Source organism: Carcharhinus amblyrhynchos, chromosome 3, assembly GCF_965287045.1.
Source record: "Carcharhinus amblyrhynchos chromosome 3, sCarAmb.v2.hapA, whole genome shotgun sequence".
Classification (NCBI taxonomy): domain Eukaryota; kingdom Metazoa; phylum Chordata; class Chondrichthyes; order Carcharhiniformes; family Carcharhinidae; genus Carcharhinus; species Carcharhinus amblyrhynchos.
Window position 1 is genome coordinate 109129165 of NC_137326.1, and position 19792 is coordinate 109148956.

At 41.9% G+C, this 19792-nt stretch overlaps 1 protein-coding gene across 6 annotated transcripts in view; it reads right to left on the bottom strand.

Annotated features, from left to right (window-relative positions):
* The window catches only part of dis3l2 (DIS3 like 3'-5' exoribonuclease 2), a 260531-nt gene that overhangs the window by 120535 nt on the left and 120204 nt on the right, over nt 1-19792 (bottom strand). For all 6 annotated transcript variants that reach the window (XM_080185679.1, XM_080185682.1, XM_080185678.1 and 3 more), the window contains one exon: nt 6478-6711. In XM_080185679.1, the coding sequence (XP_080041805.1) occupies nt 6478-6711 (234 nt within the window). The remainder of the gene's footprint in view (nt 1-6477; nt 6712-19792) is intronic.

Genomic DNA, 19792 nt, shown 5'->3' on the forward strand with positions numbered 1-19792 from the left:
TAAGGGACGTTTATAGCATTTACCAGAGGAATGGAATCTTGCAATCTTTCCTCTCCAAAATGTAAGGAACCATACCTTTCAGTAACTTACAAAGAAATAGTCTTTAAAGGTAGCAATACAAATCAATATGTCCTCTCCCAACAGACTTCATCACTTAGATAGTTATGGAGTTAAATGTATGAAAGAAAAATGATTCACTATATATATATTTTACTCGCATGACATTCTGCAGATGTAAACCATATTTAATAATATTATAATGCGACATTGCAATACCATAGGACAATGTTCCATGAAATGTCCATTGCTAAATTTAGTACCTCCTAAAAGATTCCACTTGTGAACAGCAAGTGCAAAGACAAGCTCTTTCCAATTTTATCATCTGAAGTGGAGAGATGCCAAAACAATGTGGAATATTGCATTAATAGAAACATCTGTGGAGTTTTTGTTTTACCTTCTGTAACCAAACACCACGAGTTTCTAAAACAATGCGCAATGGGATCCAGTTGAATGTTCCAAAAGTCTGTTTGTTCTCCACTTCAGAATTGTTTTTCTATTTACCTATGCCCAATCATGGTGAAATGACTCAAAGTGCTTCCCACAATCAATTCCTTTTGCAGTAACTATTTCACTGGTAAGCAAGAATGCTGATGAGGCCATAAAACAGGCAACGATAAGAATAAACATATAATTGTTTAGAATGGTATTGACTGAAGGAAGATATTGGTCTGGTCACTTGTTTTGCACTGAATTGTGCAATTCAGTGCACTGCTCCAATACTGTTACCTCTGGTGTTCCTAAAAATCTATTCAGGTTATTACCGTTCACTGTTATGATATAATAAATTGTTAGAAAAAACTGTATTGTAGGTCACATTTTGTAAACCTTGAACTGAATTTAATGACGGTTTCCAAAATGGACACTATGGGTCACTTGATTTTCTCCTTGTGGATTTGTGCTGGAACCCCTTCAGCCAGATAAAGAGACTTCCTTAAAAATTTACATTAAAAATTCAATGAGTGCTGCAAAGGAATAAACATAAACTCAATCATTTGTTGTTTTTTCCTCCAGAAACACTAATTAATAAGTCGCTATGAAGCGTGAACAACTGGACCTTTCTGATCACTACAGAGATTAAGGAGACTACTGAATGGCCACTACTGTTCCTATTTCTTATGGTCTGAGGAGCAAGAATCATAAAGAAAGTCCCCTTTACAACTATAATAACACCATGAACCTTTATTACAGCATAACGTCCCTAGGTGTTTTACATGGGTTATTACTAAATACTGTCAACAATTTCAAGGTTCTAAAAATATACAATGATCATAACTATGTCTTCTAGGAGGAGAGAAAACCCATTCCCTTCTCTTAAGACTCAGTATAGCACAAATCTGTGCAGAGTACAATACATGAGGTGGAATTTTATGGTTCAATGTTTTATTTTATATATAATGGCAAGATCTTCCGGTCCCACTGAAGTCAATGGTGTTTTGAACAGCTCGCCACATTTTCCAGTCTCATCCCAGCTGTGAAGGGGCTGTAAAATTTTGCTCCCAGTGTGCACAGCTTCCTGAATACCAGGGACTAATTATGACAAATATAAATTATATCGGGGGAAAGAGATGGAAAACAAGTAACTTAACAAAATAAATTGGACTTCTTTAAATGTATTCTTGGATTCCAAAAATTAGTGGATTGAAAATTAAGATAGTAAATTGAAAATGCTATAATGAAATTAAAACTGAAATTTTGGAGCGAGTTTAAATAAGCATTTTTCAAAGATGGATCAATACAAAAGCTTTGAGAAAGAAAAAAATTTGTTCATCTTGTGGCAAGAAAGAATATACTAAAATAATAGACCTATTCACTGGTTCTACTGGTTTGATGCTAGCCTGCCAGACTTGCAGCTGAGTCTAATTTGGATTTACTGTGTTTTACCTAGTTCCTCCAATCTCTCTCTGGGATTTCTGGCCTTCAAATCCTTCTCAAATCTGGTTTCCTACTTATTTTTGTTTTGCCCAATCTATTCATGTTTCTCAGAATTTTATTCCACTAGCTCTGATGTTACTTAAAAAAATCTTCTGCTTTCATCCTTCCTACTTCGAAGCTACTCATGAACACAGATATCTCCATTATATTCTGCCCTGTAATTCATTGGTTGTAATGCACTTGGAATTTGGTGGTTCTGAAAAGCACACCATAAATGTAAGCCTTTTTTTTCTCCCCTAACTCCTGCTTTGTCCTTTCACGAAATCCATGCTCTTCACCACCAAGTGCAAGCTCTCGACATCTCCATTCAGCAGCAGCTCACATCAGTTCATAGTTGGCAGAGTCGTCAGTTTATTAGCATTATTTACCTCATCCAGCAATTTAATAAATAAAGTTTCTTCCTCCCAGAATCATAGAATAATACAGTGCAGAAGGAAGCCACTTGGCCCATCAAGTCTGCACCAACCACAATCCCACACAGGCCCTATCCCCATAACTCCACGAATTTGTCCTAGCTAATCCTTCTGGCACTAAGGGGCAATTTAGCAGAGCCAATTCACCTAACATGCACATCTTTGGACCAATGCAGACACGGGCAGAATGTGCAAACACAACACAGACAGTGACCCAAGCCATGAATCGAACCCAGGTCCCTGGCATTGTGAGGCAGCAGTGCTAACCACTGTGCCACCGTGCTGCAAAAGACCAGAAATTCACACAACTTTTGGAAGCCTTTGAAGCCAATTAGAATTATCTGATCATTCAAATTATTTTAAGTATTAAACATCCTGTTTTGCTTTTGTTAGTTACATTGCCTAAATCAATACTATGCAATTTCACATTTTTAAGCATAAAAAATTGAGTTATCATGAGTCACAGAAAAGGCCATTCGGCTCATCATGACCATGCCCGTCAAAAATAACCACCTAATTATTCTAATGCCATTTTCCCATACCATTTGGCCCATAGCCTTGTATGCCTTGGCACTGGAAGTGCACATCTAAATGCTTCTTAAATGTTATGCAGGTTTTTATCTCCACCATCCTTTCAGGATGTGAGCTCCAAATTCCCACCACCCTCTGGGTGAAAGTTTTCCCTCACATCCCCTCTACATCTCCTGCCCTTTACCTTAAACCTACACCTCTTGGTCATTGATCCCTCTACCAAGAGGAAATATGTCTTCCTGTCCACTCTATCTATGCCCCTCAATTATATATCTCATCCTCAGTCTCCTGTGTTCCAAAGAAAATAAACATAATCTATCCAATCTCTCTTCATAACTAAAACACTCTATCCTAGGCAACACCCTGGTAAATCTCCTCTGCATCCTTTCCAGTGCCATCACACCCAACTTTTAATGTGGATTTCAGAACAGCACACAATGCATTAGCTATGGTCTAGCCAATGTTTTATACAGTTCCAGCATAACTTCCCTGCTCTTAAACTCTGTGCTTTGGCAAATAAAGGCAAGTATACCATATGCCTTCTTAACCAGTTTACCCACCGAGCCTGCTACCTTGAGGGAGCAATGCACACAAAGTACCTCTATGCTTCCCAAAGTCCTGCCATTCCTCATGTTTTCCTTTGTCTTTTTTGTCCTGCCCACGTGTATCACATCACACTTACAAATTCCATTTGTTACTGATCAGCTTTCCTGTCCAGCCAGTCTATTACTTCCTATAATCTAAAGCTATCCTCCTCATTAACCACCCCACCAATTTTCACACCATCTGCAAACTTGCTAATCAACCCTTCTATGTTCCAGTCTAAATCATATATGTAAACCATAAACTGTGGGGACTTCAATACCAATCCCTGCAGGACTCTACTGGGCACATGCCTCCAGTCCAAAAAACACTCCTCATCCATCAGCCTGCCATTCAGCCAATTCTGGATCCAATTTGCCAAATTTCCTTGGAACCCATGGGATCTTACTCAGTTTCCATGTGGGACTTTATCAAAAGCCTTGCTGAAGTTCAAGTAGGTTCACCTCATCTCATCTACAGACCTGGTCACCGTTTAAAACAAACAAACAACTTGGTCAAACATGACGTTCCCTTAACAAGATCATGCTGACTGTTCTTAACTGATCTCTACCTTTTCAAATGCAGATTAATTCTGTCTTTCAAAATTGCTACCACACACATAATGCCCTCAATCTCCCTCCCCACTCGCCAACCTTCCTCCCTACCCTCCCGACCTCCCTTCACACCCTACGATTACACTCTCAACACGTGAGTATACGTGCGATTCCCAAGTCCTTTCCCACCAACCACTTTCCTACCCCCCACTTCCTCCCACTGACTCACCCTACACCCCACCCTCCAACCTTTCTCACTTGCCTTATAAATTTACTTTTCCTGGCTTCTCAAAGTGGCTGGATGTTTGAACCTACCTGCTTCATAGCAGCTACTGCCACAAAAAGGGGATATGCTTTCCTGACCTTTGACAGGATATGGAGTTGCTGGCGCTGGACTGGGGTGGGCACAGTAAGTAGCCTCATAACACCAGGTTAAAGTCCAACAGGTTTATATGCTAGCATGAGCTTTCAGAGCACTGCTCCTTTATCAAGTGATCACCTGATGAAGGAGCAGTGCTCCGAAAGCTCATGCTGCCAAATAAACTTGTTGGACTTTAACCTGGTATTGTAAGACTACTTACTGTGACCTTTGATGGGGCTGCTCTTAACACAAGGCCTCAGGGACCCACTGAACCACATCTTTCTCACCTGGCTCAAGTTGAAAGGTCATTGAGAAAGGTGCGGAGAGTGAAGTGGCAATCTGATTATGATTGCCAGTCCAGGGAAGTAAGGGCCCTACATTTTAAAGTGCTTCCTAAGTCATACAATTATGCTGAAAGGAATGGCAGATTAATAAACTGCTTTCTTCCTTGTGAGGAAAGTCATGACCTCAGTTCTCCATGCTAACTTGGCTGAGCAGTGTCATAATACCAGTGTCCAAAATGAAACTAGAAAATGCCAGAAATACTTAGTAGCCAGGCAGAGGTGCAGGGTTAAAGCTCTGGGTGATAGCCATTCATCAGAACTGAGAAAATAATGTATTGAAGCAAGTGGAGTGGCAGGGAAAGGCAGGAAGAGGGCAAGAGCAAAAGACAAGGTCAGTGATTAAGTGGAATGCAAGAGAGGTTAAAAGGCAGAAAAGACCATTATACTTTTGTCATTTACTCTCTTCTGTATTTCACCGCATCACAGACTTCATCCCTTCTGATTTTTCATCACTGTACCTGCTTTAGACATCTCTAACTTTTACCAGTTTTGATGAGAGTTCATTGACTTTGTTTTGTCTCCAGAGAAAGTATCTGACTTGAAGAATATTTTGAGCATTTTCTCTCTTTATTGGCTGAGCAATATATGGGATAAAACAACTATGAGCCTGTGTCATTACAATCTACAGTTATTTCAAAACAACAGTAACAAATCTCTTGAAATTTTTTGAGGATATAACTAGTAGGGTTGACTGCGGAGAATCTGTGGATGTGGTTTATTTAGACTTTCAGAAGGCTTTCAACAAGGTCTCACATAATAGACTATTATGTAAAATTAAAGCACATGGGATTGCAGGGTATGTCTTGAGATGGACAGAAAGCTGATTAGCAGATAGGAAACAAAGAGCTGGCATAAATGGGTCTTTTCTTGATTCACAGTCAATGACTAGTGGTCTTCCATAGGGATCTGAGCTAGGACTCCAACTGTTTACATTACAGATTAATGAATTGGAAAAGGGAACTGAATGTATTAGTTCAGAGCCACTGCTCATGTGCAGAGGCTAGCTGGTTTCAGCCTCCTGGTCGGAATCACCCCATCCCCTGAAATTTAATGATATTCACACTCGTGGCCTCTGTAGTACACAGAGTGTGGAAGATTCTAGTGTGAACTCCCACTGAGCGTGAATTTCTCCAGTTTTTCCACGAATTCAACACTGGGAGCTTTTTTGGTAGAATTCCACCCTATTTCTATGATTACATGTCAAAAGTACTTAATTGGTTGTAGAGCACTGGGATTTTTTGTGGTCAAGATGCACTTTTTTATATAGTATGGAATTTTAATGTTCTCATAAAATGTACCATCTAAAGGTTTGGTTTCAATTCAGTACAAAGTACTTTGTGTTCTGCTAGCAAACTCAAAAATGTCCAAAATATAAACAAAAATGCTAGAAATAATCAGCAGGTCAGGCAACATTCATGGAGGGAAAACTGACACTTTAGACTAAAAAGAGCTTTCTTCAGTTTTTTTGTGCTTTTCATTTCAGATTTCCAGCGTCCACAGTATTTTTTTTAAAGTTGATCACTAGATATTCACAAATATGTTGAGACGTTGCTCTGAAAACCTTACTAAATATGAATCAGAAATTTACCTCAAACATTCTTGCTTAACCTTTTAAAATATGAATATTGTTATGGCATTTTTACATTGACAATTAAAATAATTTTTTTTTGTGTATTCCTTACAAAATAAAAGATGCTCACCTGATCCAATCGTAAAGCACCCCCATCAAATCTTTGCTTACGAAGATGTTTGGCAATATTATGAAGATTTATTACAGCAGTCTTTATTTCAGCAATAGAATGATCAGGTGAAACAGGTGGTAGTTCATCAGAAGTGAATATCTTTTCTGGGTCCTCAATCATGCTTTGTGCATGATTGTAACTCAGCTTTACACAAGAACGAATAACAGTTCGACCATACCATTCACTAAGGATCTGCAAAATAAAATTAAAGAAGCAATTTATTTTTCAACATTTATATTTTTTTAGTGCCTCACCAAATTTCTCAAAAAAAAGACTGACGAAAAACATGCACACTTTAAAGTATAATCAAACCCTAGACAATGAGCTTCCAAAAAAGACAGTAGGACTAGGGGGCACAGCCTCAAGATAAAGGGGAGGCGGTTTAGAACGGAGTTGAGGAGGAACTTCTTCACTCAAAGGGTGGTGAATCTCTGGAATTCTCTGCCCGTTGAAGTGGTGGAGGCTGCCTCGCTAAATATTTTTAAGAAGCGGGTTGATGGGTTCTTGATAAGAGAGGGGATTAAGGGTTATGGGGAGAGGGCGGGAAAGTGGAACTGAGCCACAACAGATCAGCCATGATCTTATTGAATGGCGGGGCAGGCTCGAAGGGCTAGATGGCCTACTCCTGCTCCTATTTCTTATGTTCTTATGTTCAAAAGCATTATGCCATAACAAAAGCAGTTGCTTTAACTTGCTCTTTAAGGCAGTGATCAATTTATTTAATCTTTTTCTTTCAGTATGCACTGATTTTCACATTTGATCTTTTTAAAGGTACAGAATGAAACCAGTGTAAAATATTCGCAACAAAAATACACACCATATAGTTGTATACATTAATGATAATCCAAAAGTTTCTTGCATACTGTTTGAAGCCTTGTAAATGCACAAACAAAAACTGAGATTGTAATATCGCAAGATACAGTTCATTTAAAACCAGCATTGACAGCTTACAGTCATAATCTGTCACTTTGGAGTTAAAACTAATGATGGCTTCTGTCTTTATAGGTCAAAATCTACTTTAAAACATATAAATATGAAAATTATATAAGTACTAGATTCAATTTTTGCTCTGGAATAAACATGAAAGAAAGAATGTAATCAGTTTATTCACATTTCCAAACAAACAGAACCAATGGTTAGAAGAGAGCAAAAAGCCAAAAACAATGTGGCCTGACCAGATTAATTCCAAATTTAGCCAGCATTTCTTCTATTCAATCCACAATTCCCAGGTTTGAAACCAAATTTTAAGCATAGGTGAAGCACAGCACTCGAAATGGGTCAAGTAGCATGGGCAACTAATTGACAAGATGGTGTGGCTCAGTGGTGGCACACCTCAAGAAAAACACTTTTGACTCTGTCCCTGAAAACTATTGCCACTTCCAAATTTTGTCAACATGCTGTGGCCTCAGAAATCTGCATCCATCTTTTCTGGAGTTCCATATTCAAATTTCCCCAGTCGTTGATGGAATTAAAAGTTAAAAAGCTTGGACCACATAAGCTGCATCCCAAAATTTTGAAGGTGGTTTTTATGGAGAGAATGGATGCATTCTTTGAAAATTCTAGACACCCAAGTTAAACCCCAGTATTCAGTGGTGAGATGGAAGAAAGTGTTGATTTCCAAACGGGCCTAGGTATCCTTGTTCATGAGTGACCAAAGTCTAGCATGTTGTTGCTGGTGAGTGGAGTCCTCTGAGGATCTAACCTTGGCCACTTATTTCTTATCTACATGTCTCAGGACACTAGGGGGAAATTATTTTGCATGGCCAATCAACCTGGCCCGCACATCTTTGGACTGTGGGAGGAAGCCCATGCAGACATGGGAAGAACGTGCAGACTCCACACAGACAGTGACCCAGGCCGTGAGTCGAGCCTGGGTCCCTGGCGCTGCGAGGCACTAATGCTAACTACCGTGCTGTCCACAAGGCCAGGTGGCAGTGGCAGCTCATGCTGAGAGTCTCGAAGTGGCTGCTGTTGGGGTATATAATTCATTCCAGCAGCATCCACAGGGTGACGGGTGTGGAATCAGGATCGGCAGCACCTCAGCAACAGCGGGCGGAGGGCGGCAGGGGGCATCAGTGGCCAGCTCAGGGTCTGAGCTGTGCTTGGGACTCAGAATGCCCGTGGACAAGAGAGAGAGCCACCGAGTTAGAAACAGGGGTGACAGCAGGGTTAGACACTGCCTGGACCTCAGTGCTAATGAGGGTCACAGTCTTGGAGGAGGAGGAGGGAGCTGATTACTTTCAATTTGATTCATTGTCGCATGTATTGGGATACAGTGAAAAGTCTTGTTCCTTGCGCACTATACGGACAAAGCATACCATTCATACAGTACACAGGGGAGAAGGATTTGATTTATTATTGTCACACGTATTGAGATGCAGTAAAAATTATTGTTTCTTCGTGCTATACCAACAAAGCATACCATTCATAGAGTACATAGGGGAAAAGGATTTGATTTATTATTGTCATGTGCAGTGCAATGAAGGGTATTGTTTCTTGCGTGCTACACAGACAAGGCATACCGTTCATACAGTACACAGGGGAGGAGGAGAGGAGAGAGTGCAGAGTTTGGTGTGGCAGTCATGGTGGGGGTTTAGAGAGGGGTGGGTCCATTCAGGGGTCTGGCGGCAGCAGGGAGGAAGCTTGGGTCGGCTGGTGCGTGACATCAGACTTTCATATCTTTTTTCCGACAGAAGAGGGTGGGGGGGGAGAGTGTCCGGAGTGCTTGGGGGTCCCTGATTGTGCTGGCTGCTTTTCCCTGAGGCGGCGGGAGGTGTGGACAGAGTCAGTGGATGGGTGCGTGATGGACGGGGCTACATTCACTTGGTGGTTCCTTGCGGCCTTGGGCGGGGTGGGGGCCCATGCCGGGCTGTGACGCGGCCGGGGGGAGTGCTTTCTATGGTGCATCTGTGGAAGGTTGGTGGGAGTCGTTGCTGACATGCCGGGTTTCCTTAGTCTTCTGAAAAAGTAGAGGCATTGGTTGGATTTCGTAATGATAGCGCCTGGCAGTTCACTGCCAAGCCTGGTTTGAAATTTTAAACCTGGCAGTTCGCCTCCGGTCGAGGCATTGTCCTGAGGAATAAGCCAGCCGAAATGCATCTTAATTCCAGCAGTCCTAGAGTTCTGCACGACTAATCGAATTTAAATTTTCCCCAGCTGCGTGGTGGGGCTTGAACCCCACGTCTCAATCGTTAATTCAGGCCTCTGGATTGTCAGTGTGTTAACGTCTCTGAAACGCTGCTGTGTCACGTAGCAGGAGTGTGTTTTACTTCCTCTTGGGAGGACTGTAACTTGCGGCAGAATCGTGGCGATAGGGAACCCAGCAGCAGAGTGTTGACCGGACGTACTACCCTTTAACATCCAATGGATGCCTCCAGATACCGCGGCATTTCTTTGGTTTAGCGATCTAGGGTGTGAGGACAGGGTCCAGTGACTCTCCTCCATGGTCGCTCTTTCCGGAGTGTTTTTATATCCTGAGGTCGTAGGCTTGTTTTACACTCGGCCACCAGCGAAGAGGAGGCACTTTAAGAGTTGATCCCGTTGGCTCTGAGGTTTGGAGTCACGTATAGGCCCGACAGGGTAAGGACAGCAGATTTCCTTCCCTCAGGGACATTAGTGAACCAGATGGGTTTTTTACAACAATCCATGGTAGCTATCATGGTCACCACTACACAGCCATCTTCACCCTCTCTTAACAACAATCTGAGGCCCCTATCTGCTTCAAGAAGACGACCATCACCCCAATCAGCGTGCCTTAATGTCTATTATCTGGTGGCTCTGACATCCATCATTATGAAGTGCTTCGAAAGGCTAGCCATGGCATGAATCAATTCCAGCCTCCCAGACTGCCTGGATCCGTTACAGTTTGCCTACCACTGCAACAGATCTACAGCAGACGCCATCTCCCTGACAGAAGAACATAAGAATTAGGAACAGGAGTAGGCCATCTAGCCATCTGACCCCGCACTCAACCCTGGAACACCTAGATAACATGGACACCTGTGGTGGACTTCTGTTTATTGACCACAGCTCAGCTTTCAACACAATTATTCCCTTGAAACTCATCTGCAAACTGGACCTTGGTTCCTCCCTGGATCCGGAACTACTTAATCCATGGGCCATAATCAGTATGGATAGGCAACAACACCACCTCCACGATCATTCTCAACACCGGTGCCCCACAAAGCTGTGTGTTCTCAGCCCCCTACTTACACAACCTATGATTGTGTGGCCTAATTCCCCTTCAACTCCATTTTCAAGTTGACTGATGACGCCACCATAGTAGGTCAGATCTCAAACAGTGACAAGATAGAGTACAGGAATGAGAGAGAGAATCTGGTGAACTGGTGCAGCAACAATAATTTCTCCCTCCAATGTCAACAAAATGAAGGAGATTGTCATTGACTTCTGGAAGCATAGAGAAGAATATGCCTCTGCGTACATCAACGGGGATGAAGTAAGAAAGGGTTGAGAGCATCAGACTTTTTAGGTGTCCAGGTCAACAGCAACCTGGTCCCCCCATTCCGACACTATAGTTAAGGAAGTCCCCACCTACTTTCTCGGAAGACTAGGGAGGTTTGGCATATCTGCTACGACTCTGTCCAGTTTTTTGCAGATGCGCCGTGGAGGGCATTCTTTTTGGTTGCATCGCAGCCTGGTCTGGCTCCTGCTCTACCCAGGACTGCAAGGAGCTACAAAAGGTCGTGAGCGTGGCAAAATCCATCACACAAACCAGCCTTCCATCCATTTGGCTCTGTCTGTACTTCCTGCTGCCTCGGGAGGGGCGGCCGGCATAGTTGGGGACCCCGCGCGCCCCAGGCATTCTCTCTTCCACCTTCCATCGGGAAGAAGATACACGGGTCTGGGGTCATGTACCAACCGATTCAAGAACAGCTTCTTCCCTGCCGCTGTCGGACTTTTGGGTGGACCTACCTCGCGTTGGGTTGGTCTTTCTCTGCACCCTAGCTGTGGCTGTGGCACTGCATTCTGCACTGTCTCCTTTCCTTCTCTATGAACGGTGTGCTTTGTGTGGTTCGCAAGAAACAATACTTTTCAATGTATTCCAATACATGTGACAATAATAAGTCAAATATAATTCCTGATTTTATTAATGGATTTAAATTCCACCAGCTGCCATGGTGGGATAGAACTGTTGTTCCGTTGGGTGATAACAGCCACAATGCCACTGTCTCACCCATTGAATTGGTGGGCATTTGGGTCCAGCCACTGACCAACCCACAGTGATGCTGTACAGATGCTGGTGTTGGACTGGGGTGGGCACAGTAAGAAGTCTGACAACACCAGGTTAAAGTCCAACAGGTTTATTTGGTATCACAAGCTTTCAGAGCATTGCCCCTTCATCAGGTGAAACTTTGCCCTTGATGTAAAGCGGCTAATGTTATGCCGTTGTTTAAGAAGGGTGGCAGGCAAAAGGCAGGGAATTATAGGCCGGTTAGTTTAACGTCTGTTGTAGGTAAAATGTTAGAATCCGTCATCAAGGAGGAAATAGCGAGGCATCTTGAGGGGAATTGCTTGATAGAGCAGACGCAGCACAGTTTCGTTAAAGGGAAGTCACGTCAGACAAATTTATTGGAGTTCTACGAGGATGTGTCTAGGGCGGTGGATAGAGGAGAGCCGGTGGATGTGGTCTTTCTTGATTTTGAGATGGCATTTGACAAGGTACCTCACAAGAGCTTATTGCAGAAGGTAAGGGGGCATGGAGTTGGGGGTAGGGTGTTAGCGTGGATAGAGGATTGGTTGTCAAATAGGAGGCAGAGAGTGGGGGTCAGTGGGTGCTATTCGGATTGGCGGTTGGTGACTAGTGGAGTGCCCCAGGGGTTGGTGCTGGGGCCTCAGCTATTTACCATTTATATAGATGATCTGGAGGAGGGAACCGAGTGTATGGTGTCGAAATTTGCTGATGACACCAAGATTGGTGGAACGGCAAATTGCGCAGAGGGTGTGGAGAGTCTGCAGAAGGATCTAGATAGGCTGGGCGAATGGGCCAGGAACTGGCAAATGGAATTTAATGTTGGCAAGTGCGAGGTGGTCCACTTTGGTAGGAATAATGGCAGGAAGGACTATTACTTACGTGGCGAAAAACTGCAGCAGGCGACGGTGCAGAGGGACCTCGGGGTCCTTGTGCATGAGTTGCAAAAACCCAGCCTGCAGGTGCAGCAGGTGGTCAGGAAGGCTAATGGGATGCTGGCCTTCATAGCGAGGGGGATTGAATATAAAAGTAGGGAGGTCTTGCTGCAGCTGTATAGGGCACTGGTGAGGCCGCAGCTGGAGTACTGTGTGCAGTTTTTGGTCGCCGCACTTACGCAAGGATATTTTGGCCTTGGAGGGAGTGCAGAGGAGGTTTACTAGGCTGATGCCGGAGTTGAAGGGGTTGAGCTATGAGGAGAGGCTGAATAAACTAGGCTTGTACTCGTTAGAATTTAGAAGAATGAGGGGAGATCTCATTGAGACATATAAGATGATGAATGGGATGGATAGGATAGAGGTGGAGAGACTCTTCCCACTCAGAAAGGACAGTAGGACTAGGGAGCACAGCCTCAAGATAAAGGGGGGTGCGGTTTATAATGGAGTTGAGGAAGAACTTCTTCACTCAAAGGGTGGTGAATCTCTGGAATTCTCTGCCTGTTGAAGTGGTGGAGGCTGCCTCGCTAAATATTTTAAAGACGCGGGTTGATGGGTTTTTGATAAGCGAGGGGATTAAGGGTTATGGGGAGAGGGCTGGAATGTGGAACTGAGCCACGACAGATCAGCCATGATCTTATTGAAAGGCGGGGCAGGCTGAAAGGGCTAGATGGCCTACTCCTGCTCCTATTTCTTATGTTATGTTATGTTATGCTGTTTCCTGACAACATCAAATGAAACCACGTCACGTTGAACAAATACACCAACAACACCCAGCTCTACCTCATCAGCATCTCTTTCGACACCTGGAGATGGTCTCACCTAGCCTCATCTCTGCAACCTCCACCAGCTTCACATCCCTGAGATCTCTGTACTTCTCTAATTCCAGCCTCTTATGCATCCTGATTATAATTATTACTCCACCATAGATGACTGCGCCTTTCAGCTGTCGAGCCCCCAAGCATTGGAATTCCCTCAATGAACATCTCAACTCTCCGTCTTTTCTCCTTTAAGAGCCTCTTTAAACCTATCCAACTGAACAAGATTGGCAGAAACTGTCCTGTTATGGCTCAGTCAAATTTTGTTTGATATTGTTCTTGCAAAGTGCCTTGGGACATTTTACTGCACTAAAAGAACTATGGAAATGCAATCTGTTGTTGTGGGTTCAAATCCAGAGACTGCATCCCAATGTTTTGGCTGATACCAGTGCAATTATGACAGCTGCTGTACTTGTAGCAATCCCAATTTTCAGATGAGATGTTAAACTAACGTCCTGTCTGCCTTATCATGTGGCTATAGAAAATCCCATGGCTACTAACGCGAAGTAGAGTCAGGCAAAACTGCCCAAAATTTATTCCTCAAACATGACAAAAAAAACTGGTCATAACCTCATTGTGCTGCATTTCTTGTGTTATAAATGTGTTTGACACAGCAACTGAAGTGCCTGAATGTCTGGTGGAGGCAGGATCAATTGAGGCTTTCAGAAGTTAATTTGGTAATTATCTGAATACTTAAATTTTGAAGAGCTACAGGGAAAGGGAAGGAAGTAGCACTAAATGAATTGCTCCTTCAGAGGGCCAGCACAGACATGATAGGTTAAATGGCCTCCTTCTGTCCTGTAACCATTCTATGATTGTTCTTCACGTCTCTTACTGTCTGGAAAAATGCTCTGAAATATTGTAAAATGTGCAAAATAAATGAAAATTCTTTCTTTCACTGCTATTCAAAATGTGTTACATTTACCACTTTTCATTCTTTGGTACAATTCCCATCTCCAAACATTTTTGCAATATTATGCCTAGGCCCTATGTTAGCCGACCTCCTTCAGCATTTTGGGTGCATACTGTTGTAGCTTGAAGACATTTGTGATTTTAGTCCCAAAGAACAAAGATAAGAACAGCATAGGAATAAGCCCTTTGGCCCTCCAAGCCAATCATGATGCCTTAACTAAACTCAAAAAAAACATTCTGCATCAAGCCATGTCCCTCTATTCCCTCCCTATTCATGTACCCATTCCATTAATTTATTTTTTTAAAATATCATGCTCTTCAAATTTGTACTTGTCAAACTGATGTTAGTATGTATCTTTACTATTTAGTGCTGACAAGCACAACATGTCCCCCTTCATATCAAAATGATCTCGTTATTTCTTATTTGCACAGAAAAGGTTGTTTTTGAAGAGTTTCTTGGTACAATATATATTCATGATTCCTTTATTATTATTTCTATATGTGCTTAAAATATATCTAATATCATAAAGGACCCTACGCACCCAGACATACTCTCTTCCACCTTCTTCCATCAGGAAAAAGATACAAAAGTTTGAAAACACTTACCATTCGATTCAAGAACAGCTTTTTCCCTGCTGTCATTAGACTTTTGAATGGGCCTATCATATATTGAGTAGATCTTTTTCTTCACCACATCTGCAAGTGCAACACTATATTCTGCACCCTATCCTTTCCTTCTCCCGTACACACTCTCTGAATGGTATTTTTGACTGTATAGTGCACAAGAAACAAAACTTTTCACTGTGTCCCAGTACATGTGACAATAATAAATCAAATCATAAAGAGACAAAGAGGTCAAGCATTTTGTATTCTCTTTTTCTTGTGAAATAATGATATAGGCATTCGATTTAGCAGTTCAGAATTACAGGAATAAAGCTGTTCCCGGAATGTGAGCAGATTTTAAACCAGGCATTCTGTGTGAAGCTGATTATGCGTTTTTCCAGTGTAGCATAATTCAGATAAGGAGTTGTCACTTTAGATCATTGTTGTCAATTATGCCGTTTCAGATTCCTTAGCAGTAATCTTCTTGAGTTGATGAGGAGCAAGTAGGAGACTCAACCCAATGTTTCTTTCCAAATACTATGGGCAGTTTTTTTGTTGTGCATTTTTGAAATGTAACTTGTTCCAAAAACTATTTGTCCTATGCTTCCTTTAAAAGAGTGGCAACGTTGATATTTTCTTGCATTTGAATCTTGACCAGCCTTTTCTGGTTTTACGAAATCAGTATGAACTCTTTTGATAGTATATTGTAAATTATTTTGATGAATTACTTGGAATAGAGAAGGCTCCAACCCAAACTCAAACAAAACATGGCTAAATGAAATTTCAGCAGACTAACTAAACACACTTGTATATTTGTCGATCCATTTGAGAAGGCAACGAATTTGTAAATTGCAATTATTTACAAATTCCAATAGGTCTACAATGTATTGTAATCATCAGGACCAATATTTTCTTTAACAGTTCATTTAGGTTCAATAAGTAGGACTGCACTTGCTATGATACAATAAATCCAACAGCTGAACATACAAGCAGCAATCATCTTGGGGAGATCACTGATATCACAAGTTCAGCTAGCCTACAATAATAATGGTGTTAAGACAAGCAAAAAGAGTTCAGCTCGATGAGAGTAGCAAAGAAAAATGCAGCTTTAAGCCAATATAAACTATACAAATATAGAGGTATATATTGAAAGGAAACAAACTCTGTAATTCCGAAAACAAAGTCTAATCTTTGGAATATTAAAATTTCCTGATTCTTTTTTGAAGTTTTTGAAAATAGAACATGCTGAAATGATATCCTACTCCACCCAATTTGCAAGCAAAGCCAAAAGATAATTCATCATGAGGGCATTACATCGAAACATGATCCTATCCTCAATAAATACATTTATCCAAAATATATTAAAATTCTCTTATCTGTGAATATTTCCGGTCTTCAAATACCTTGCTTGCTGTCATACTTACGATTTTACCATTATAAATTCCTAAATCCACATTCATACTGGCTACCAATGTAAACATAACACTCTAGTTGCAGAACAATTAGACATTAGACACCAGAGTGTGCTGCAATACCTGTTCTCCATAAATCACAACAGGTTTCTAAAATTGCTCAACTACCTATCTGTTCTCACTAATTAAAATTTCCAAACACCAAAGCAACAATTTAAAAAAAAATTAAGAAATGACAATTCTCACCAGCATGATAAAGTGTTCTGATGAGAGGTAGCGTATCCACGTTTGCTTAACATACAAGTTCGACGAGAAAGTAAGATGTGAGGAGAATGCAGTAATTGTGAAAGAATAGACAGGTTAAGTGTGTGTGCAAGATTTTTTCCTGTCCATCTTTGTTCTATATACGTTACTATGTCATTGAATTGTCATTTCAAAAGAATTGTCATTTCTTACTGTCACTAGAGAGGTAGTGCTTGATAGACTAATGGGACTGATGGTGGACAAGTCCCCAGGACCGGATGGAATGCATCCCAGGGCTCTGAAGGAAATGGCAGAGGTGATAGTAGATGCCTTAATGATTATTTACCAAACTTCGCTGGATTCTGGGGAAGTGCTGGAAGATTGGAAAACGGCTAATGTTACGCCGCTGTTTAAAAAAGGTAGCAGGCAAAAGGCAGGGAATTATAGGCCGGTTAGTTTAACGTCTATAGTTGGAAAAATGCTTGAATCCGTCATCAAAGAAGAAATAGCAAGGCACCTAGAAAAGAATGGTTTGATAGAGCAGACGCAGCATGGATTCGTTAAAGGGAAGTCATGTTTGACAAATTTATTGGATTTTTATGAGGATGTGACTAGTGCAATAGACAGAGGGGAACCGGTGGATGTGGTGTTTCTCGATTTTCAAAAGGCGTTTGGTAAGGCGCCGCACAAAAGGTTGCTTCAGAAGGTTAGGGAGCATGGAGTTGGGGGTAAGGTGTTAGCATGGATAGAGGATTGGTTGTCTAATAGGAGGCAGAGTGTTGGTATGAATGGGTGCTATTCTGATTGGCGGTTGGTAACTAGTGGAGTGCCGCAGGGATCGGTGCTGGGGCCTCAGCTATTTACCATTTATATAGATGATCTAGAGGAGGGGGCTCAGTGTAGGGTAACGAAATTTGCTGATGACACAAAGATGAGTGGAAAAGCAAATTGTGCGGAGGGTGTGGAAAGTCTGCAGAGGAATCTGGATAGGCTGAGCGAGGACCTGGCAGATGGAGTACAATATTAGCAAGTGTGAGGTTATCCACTTTGGCAGAAATAATAGTAGGAGGGATTACTATTTAAAGGGCAAAAAGCTTCAGCATGCTATGGTGCAGAGGGACCTGGGGGTCCTTGTGCATGAGTCGCAAAAACCCAGTCTGCAGGTGATCAAGAAGGCGAATGGGATGCTGGCCTTTATAGCGAGGGGGATAGAATATAAAAGCAGGGAGGCCTTGCTGCGGCTGTGTAGGGCATTGGTGAGGCCGCAGCTGGAGTACTGTGTGCAGTTTTGGTCGCCGCACTTGCGCAAGGATATTTTGGCCTTGGAGGGAGTGCAGAGGAGGTTCACTAGGCTGATGCCGGAGTTGAGGGGGTTAGACTATGAAGAGAGATTAAATAGACTGGGTCTGTACTCGTTGGAGTTTAGAAGGATGAGGGGGGATCTTATAGAGACATATAAGATAATGAAAGGGATGGATAGGGTAGAGGTAGAGAGATTCTTCCCGCTTAGAAAGGACAGCAGGACTAGAGGGCACAGCCTCAAGATAAGAGGGGCGGGGGGGGCAGTTTAGATCGGAGTTGAGGAGGAACTTCTTCACTCAAAGGGTGGTGAATCTCTGGAATTCTCTGCCCGTTGAAGTGGTGGAGGCTACCTCGCTAAATATATTTAAGTCACAGGTAGATAGGTTTTTGACAGACAAGGGAATTAAGGGTTATGGGGAGAAAGCGGGAAAGTGGAACTGAGCCACTTCAGATCAGCCATGATCTTATTGAATGGTGGGGCAGGCTCGAAGGGCTAGATGGCCTACTCCTGCTCCTATTTCTTATGTTCTTATGATTTGGCAATTATCATCAGTTGCATGATACTATGATAATACTCCTAACACTTGTAAGGCTGGTAGCTAGTGAAAGATTGTACTTACTGCTGTGTGTCAAGTCAAGTGCACTTTTGAGCATGCACTGATAAAATATTGAAATAGTTCATGACAAATTGAATACTTCTCTGAGATTTTAAAACACACACAGACAAGAAATGCATCAACTCCTGCACGGCTTCTATCATTATGAATGTAAACATCAGAAAACATTGAGTTCACATGAAGATGTCCCTAGAATATTGAAAGTACCATACAATTAAACACGGTCAATTACATAGCAAAAAGCAAAACACATTCTCCTTTCTGGTTTTACAATGCGCAGACAGATTTATTTTGCCTCCTTGGAGACCCGATTCCAGTTAGCAAGTACGTTTCTTCAGAAATTAGTACTGCAGGCTCATTCACCAATCACTATTAACTATATATAAGTAATGAAGTTACTGTATTTTGTAAAGCAAATATTGTATAGATATTATATAGCAAATAATGCATCATAAAAAGTTATTAACTCTGATCTAAACAATAATATTTCACTCCAATTCACCTCTGCTCTCTAGTGTCTTGGTTTTGTATACTGATATCGGATTACAGAGGACATACAGCAAAGAAAAAGGATATATGCAATATATATGGCACAGAACACAGAAATAGGCTAAAAGCAAAATACTGTGAATGCTGGAATCTGAAACAAAAGCAGAAAATGCTGGAAAATCTCAGCATGTCTGACAGCTTCTGTGGGGAGAGAACAGAGCCAACGCTGAGTCTAGATGGCCCTTCGTCAGAGAAATAGGCTATTTGGCCCAACCAATCCGTATCAGTATTTATGCTCCAGTTGCATCTTCTCCCATCTTTTTTCATCTAAATCTGCCATTGTAACCATCTAAACACTTCCCTCCCATATGTTTATCTAGTTTCTCCTGAAATGCATCTTCACAATTCTGCTCAAGTTCTACAATCTTACCACTGGCTAGGTTTTTGAGCAAGTTTGAAACTTTTCGTACCCTTTGAAATTCCAACAACATTCAGTTAAAATTGCTCAGATACATAAAGTCATCCTGATAGAGGGAAATGCATGGGTACAAATAAACACAAGGAAAAGGCTGAGATCTAATCAAGAGTCCAGGAAGTTCAAGAGAACACTGAAATATTTGTGCTATTGGGAAGCACAATGACCATGTGTGTTGACCCTCATCTAAATCAGTATTTCTGATCAATTCAGTCCAAACTGTGGGAGAAACTGATCTAAAGAGTGGGAGGTCAAATAAAT